The 6,377-nt window shown below is 36.8% G+C and overlaps 1 protein-coding gene across 1 annotated transcript; it reads left to right on the top strand.

Annotated features, from left to right (window-relative positions):
- Window positions 1-3,803: 3,803 nt before the first annotated feature.
- Window positions 3,804-4,754, top strand: LOC124229505 (olfactory receptor 1009-like). The gene has a single exon (XM_046644741.1). The coding sequence runs from the start codon at window positions 3,804-3,806 to the stop codon at window positions 4,752-4,754; it is 951 nt and encodes a 316-aa protein (XP_046500697.1).
- Window positions 4,755-6,377: the final 1,623 nt, after the last annotated feature.

Here is a 6,377-nt window from a genome sequence, read left to right as displayed (position 1 = left end):
AAAGAACTGATATTTAGAAGATTTAATTCATGCTTGAAAGTACTAATTTGAAAAGCTCTTGCAAGATGCAGAGAAAAAGGACAGCATGACTAAGAAGAGGAGAAGAAACATTATGATATCAAAACCATAAAGTTGAGATTCATCAACAGATTATGTGTATGTTTAGGGTAAGTCAGAGTAATAGAAATGGAAGGGATGATCAAAGCTATAAAATGTTTTCTGAGCTAATGAAGAGTCAAATATTTAGCTTTAAAATTTTCACAGTCTTTTAGATAAAAATCAATAAAAAGAAGCCCAAAAATCCGGGAGGATTTTTTTAATTATAAGGTTAATAAAATAATTATTTAAAAATGAAGGCAAACAAAATCTGCTACCCAAAACAGGGAAAATTTCAAACAATTCTGTGTTTTTAATGAAATTAATAGTAAAAAAATATAATAAAATGACAATGTCTAAAGGGTTTTCAGTGGAGAAATAAAATTATCTGTCATATGTGAGCCAACAGAAAGTTATTACCAAAATTAAAATCTCATGGAAAAATTGCTTTAAAGAATACACTAGCATGCTAAGAAATGAAAGACAGAAAAACCCCATACAGAACCTTCTACAGTGGGGAAGTTGTGTTGCAGGCCTAGTGTCCTGTAATTTTCCTTTATTCAGGCTAGAACCAAAATTCGGTTCTCCATGTAGACTCTATTTTCCCAGGCTGATGTTGTTTGTATCGGAAGTGAAACATAACCCCAAAGAGTTTTGGTTTACTGGCTTTTATTCCTTTCTTGACAATAAGAAATATATTTCCTTTGCCCTTTCCTAATAGTTCAGCTATAATCTTCTGCTAAAGTTAACAACCAGTTAATACGTCAGCAGTTGTTCTCTTCCAGGCTTTGCTCACAATAGTGAAACTACATATTTTGGAAAAAGTCCAAGGAAAATTATTTCTTTGGCAACATGTTGCAGTAAATGCTATGTCTGAGAAAAGTCCATTTTCTACACTCTTTGCTCTTCCTCCCAAGATACTAATGCAGAAGAGAGAGGGGCATGGGGAGCTAAGGTCTTCCAGTGGCCCACCCTCTCTGTGCTACTTCAATTTACAAAGGATTCCATAGAGTTTTCTTGCTTAGCCTGGAACTAGAGAGAATGGAGAGAATGCATCCAGTTAGAAACAAGTGTAAAATTATCAGATAACAAATCTCATTGGACTTACTTAGAATATGAAACAAAGCTTCAATTGCACTTTCCCTTATCAGGCTCATTCCTAAGATACAGTACACTTAGGGGACAGAGCATCTTCAATAACAAATACAAAGGGATTAATGAAGCAACTAGTTCAGCGAACTTTTATCTAATTGATAAAGACTCCGAATATGTTTTACAGTGAAGTCTTCCATATTTCCTTTCTGTAAGAAAATAAAGAATAAAATCAAATAAGTATTGCAAATTCTGACACATTCTGTGTGTGAACGCAGGCTTGTTAAGGGAAGGGATGAAACCTGAGAAACGACTCATTTTTACCTTAGTTCTTCTTGACATCTTTAAAGGAGAGGCAGCCCATTAGGCTGTAAGTTGCAATCTTCTAAATAATTTTATGTTCTTCTTTCTACCTGATTTTAACAAATTCAAGATAACATAAACTATTTTAACTGGAATTAATATAAATTATGAATTTGATTCTTGGTCAGGATCTGCATTATCCTCATCTTTGTTAGATGACTGTGCAAGACCTAACGAGAGAATTTATGTAGACACAAATTTAGGTTCTGCAACTTTATCAAACTATAATGACATAACTATAAAATAGAACAGAGATATTTTAACAGCAGAATAAGAGGAAAATATAGTACTCACATGTGTGGTGATGGACTATAACTAGTTTTTGGGCTGTAAACATGATGTAATCTACACAGAATTCAAAATATATTATGATGTACATCTGAAAGCTACATAATGTTATAATCCAATGTTACTGCAATAAAAAAAAAGATAGTCCTGAATTCAATTCATATCCTTGTCTAAACCACCTGGGTGAATTCCTTGCCAAGAGAAGGCTGTCATAGGTTGTGTTGATGTCATCCTCTTACTCTCAACATGAGGGGAGATTGTGTCCCCCAGTCTGTGTGGTTTGGTCTGTACAGAGCATCATATTCTATTCTAAGCACCAAATGAAATAGATAAACTGAGAAACTTAGATGTGTATAGATGGGTAGAAGGCTTGGGCAGGTGCTGAAACCAAGACTGACAAGGAGGAGTTGAGCAGCTTTGGGCAACTGTCAAGTGGAGGACTGAGATATAGTATGTGATGGATCCTGGAGGAGTTATTAGACTTTTGAACAGGTTTAAGCAAAAGGTGTGATGAGTAAACACTTGGACTGGTCATTCCATCTTTCTCTTTATTTCTCCTGAAGCAAAATATATAATGTAAACTATATTATTTGCCTCAGAGGAAGTCTTGCTAAAGTCAAATAATAAATTTCAAATTAGACGGAAAAGTGTCTAGCAAAAGTATGATGTGGGACTTCAATATTCCTGGGCTAATAAAATTTTCTAAAAGTAAAGTATTAGTAGATTTCTGAGCACCTACACATCGACCCTCTCATTGTAAATGGATGAGAATTCTGAGATCAAGCCAAAAGCACATTGAATGAATGAAGCACCTCAGGTTCAAAGAGATCAGGTGACTTAACCAAGGTCCTCCTTACAGTGAGTGACAAAAGGAAATGTAGAGGATACAGAGTTGGGAGAATTTAGGCTTTTTTCCAGACTTCTTCGATGCATCATTTCCATAAAGGTGATACTTATGCTCAACACTATCATTTCATGGCCTTTTCACTAATGACCATTGGCTATAACCTCAACTCCAGGAACAGGAAGCCAAAAATGCATTATCCTGTACTCATATTGGAATGAATTTTGGATTTCTTTGAAATGGAAGGAATTGTGAAGACACAGGAAACATTTCTGCAGTGTGAAAAGGAAAAAACATAGTCCATTTTTTAAAGATGCATGTTCAAAGCTCATCTCTTCCAGTCACTAGTATTATGAATATAGATTGAGCTTCTGTTTTCTTCCTATGCAAAATAAAATGACATTTAGCTTGTAGGTCTATTAAAGGGAGTATGTATGACAAAAATACTAACAATTATTCTTTTCTAATCTAGGTCCTCAATAACACTCTGCTAAATGCTTTGCATGAATTATCTCATTTAATCCTCACAACAATTTACAAGGTAATTTTTCATATTATTATTTCTGTTTCAGAGATGAAGAAAAGTAGCTTTCCAGGGTCTGGAGGTAGACTCGAGACAAGTTGGAGAATATACATTTAGCCTTAGGTTATAATCACTAAGTGCACAGCATGCCACTTAAAAAATGAGTTGCTGTTCATTTCTTCTCCAGCTTGCTTCACTTCTACTCTCCTATGTCACTTTTCCTGATGTGTATTCACCTGGCGAACTCACGCAAAGTTCACTGAAGTGGGAGTTATTAGACATCTATTCTGCAACCATTTTTGCCTCAGTTAGTTATGGGACATGGAGCAAGCTTCTCCTCTTTCCTAGGTTTCCATTTTCTTATCTCTGTATTGATAGATTTCTACAGAAACTTAAAATATAACTTAAGATCTGATAATTTTACACTGATCTATATTTAATTTTTGTTTCCTTGGCCAGAACTTGCAGCTAAGTAGTATCATCTCTAGTGCTCTCCCAGTTACTAGTATATTTTTCCAGTGTCCCATTTTGAAGACATGTTTGCCAAATCTGCTGTGACTCCTCTGTTCTTCTTCTAGTGGAAACCAGAACCAGCCAATGGCACATGAAAACTACACAAGGGTCAATGAGTTCATTTTCACAGGTTTGAATTACAACCCCCGGTTACAGATCTTACTTTTCCTGCTCTTTCTGAGTTTCCACGTCATCAACCTAACTGGAAACTTGAGTATGATTATTCTGATACAGATCAGTTCCCGCCTTCACATGCCCATGTACTTTTTTCTCAGCCACTTGTCTTTTGTGGACATCTGCTTCTCCTCAGTTGTGAGCCCCAAGATGCTCACTGACTTTTTTGTGAAGAGGAAAGCCATCTCTTTCTTGGGCTGTGCTTTGCAGCAGTGGTTCTTTGGGTTCTTTGTGGCAGCAGAGTGTTTCCTCTTGGCATCCATGGCCTATGACCACTATGTACCCATCTGCAACCCATTATTGTATTCAGTCGCGATGTCTCAGAGACTCTGTATCCAGCTGGTGATTGGTCCCTATGTCAGTGGGTTCATGAACACCATGACTCATACAACAAATGCATTTCATCTCCCTTTTTGTGGCCCCAATGTCATTAATCATTTCTTCTGTGACATGTCCCCGCTGCTTTCCCTTGTATGTGCTGACACTAGGCTCAATAAATTGGTAGTTTTCCTCATGGCTGGAGCTGTGGAAGTCTTCAGTGGTCTGACTATCCTGGTCTCCTACATTTACATCCTCATTACCATACTGAAGATCCACTCTGCTGAAGGGAGGCATAAAGCCTTTTCTACCTGCTCATCTCATCTGACAGCTGTTTCCATCCTGTATGGTACTCTTTTCTTTATTTATGTATGGCCTAGTGCAAGTTTCTCCCTGGATCTCAATAAAGTGGTGTCTGTGTTTTATACAGCAGTGATCCCCATGTTGAACCCATTTATCTACTGCTTGAGGAACAAGGAAGTCAAAGATGCCATATACAGGGTGTACAGGACTGTTGCTAAGAGGATGTTTTGTAGGACCTAAATTCTTATCTAGAAATGAAGAGTGGAAGAAATCTAAAAGGACAGAGTAATTGTTTGGATTCCTAAGCTTCCAGGAAAGCATTTGGGGGCTGGTTGGCATCCTTTTATCCTTCCATCCATCGAATTGTTCATTCATTTATAGTCAATCAATATGAATTTATTAAACCCTATATATGATGTTTTCTTTATAATATACCAATATTATAGTTCAAACCCCCAGTCCATTCAATTTTGCTTCCTACAGACACCTCACAGTAGACTTAGTGTTTTAAAAGCTTTATTTTATTACTTAATTTCAATTATTATTTTTTTCATCATTCTGCTAATATATTTTCTTTCCCTGCTAACTCCCTGCCATTGAAAGTTTAAAATGCACTACTCCAAGTTTTGCACTCACAGGTAGCTCCCATCAATAGGAATCTGTGGAAAACGATGTGGGTTTTTAAGTTTCACCTGGTGAAAGGAATGAAACCCTTGGCCGTATACACTAGTTTTTGCGATGGCCCTAATACAAAAAACTGTATGCATCTCAGGGACTGAAGAAGGATTTGTGTTCAATTATGGCAGATAGTGTGGTCCACAAGACCCATTTGCATTAATAAAGAGACTTGTGCTCATCTTTAATGCATTTTGCATATGAAACAGCTTCTGATAGAATGGGTTACACCTGTATTTGCTTGAGATTCAATTTTCTGATAGGTGTTTAGAGGATTAACTAAACTTCTCTAGGTTGGAGCTTGGTTGAGCATATGATAATACTCTCTAAACCCTGGTAATGAAGTTCATTACTTGAGAATGTACAGAGAAATGCTGTAGTGGAGTGTAAGCTCTTAGTCTAGAGCTACCTGTTCCTAGTAAGGTCAGTTGATTTGTAGCATCACACGGGAGTACATCTATGCAACTCAATTTAGTGGTTGTGACTCCATGCATGAGGAGTCTGGGCAGTCTTTGGGTCTGAGCACAGTGCTGTACCACCACTGCATATGTAGAGTGGGCACCCCTGCCACAGTCCCATCTTCTCTTAGAGAACTCAATTCTATCTCTCAATCTGACTTTGCCTCTTGACTTTGGAATAAAGAGACAGAAAGGAAAGAGTTTCACTGAGGAAATGGATCACCATGCCTAGATGATGTTATATTGTCATGGCTAATTTGTTATAGAAATGTCCTCAGAAATTTAAGGAACTCTTACATCCACCTATTTGCCTAGAATGAATTTAACTAAGATAATTAAGAAGCTTTCTCTGAAAGTCACAATCTATCTATTAGTTAGGTAGATAAGTTCTCTGAACTTTTGAGTGTTTTTCCACAAAGCATTATGGGTTATCTTCTATTGATTATTGTACAATGCACAATTTCTGAAAATAGACAATTGATCAGTGAGTACCCACATAATCATAGCATGCTTTATAGCTTCAGGGGCCTTGGAGATCAGTTTTTCCTAACCAGATTACTGGCTAGACATTGAAGCTTGCAGAAAAATGTCTTTTATTACCTTATGCATTATAGAAGCTCAAAATTTGACTTACCATCAAATATAGTTATGGCAGATTCACTGTAACTCCAGAAGCCTTGTTTTAGAGTGAGTTTTCTAGGTGGATAAACGTTTTCCCAGACTATTTGTT

Source organism: Equus quagga, chromosome 17 (genome assembly GCF_021613505.1).
Source record: "Equus quagga isolate Etosha38 chromosome 17, UCLA_HA_Equagga_1.0, whole genome shotgun sequence".
Taxonomy (NCBI): Eukaryota; Metazoa; Chordata; class Mammalia; order Perissodactyla; family Equidae; genus Equus; species Equus quagga.
Note: the sequence above shows the minus strand (reverse complement) of the source record. Positions and strands in the feature narration are given on the sequence as shown.

What these genes read in the sequence shown, in the direction of transcription:
- LOC124229505 (XM_046644741.1), top strand. Translation starts at nt 3,804, where the DNA reads ATGGCACATGAAAACTACACAAGGGTCAATGAGTTCATTTTCACAGGT.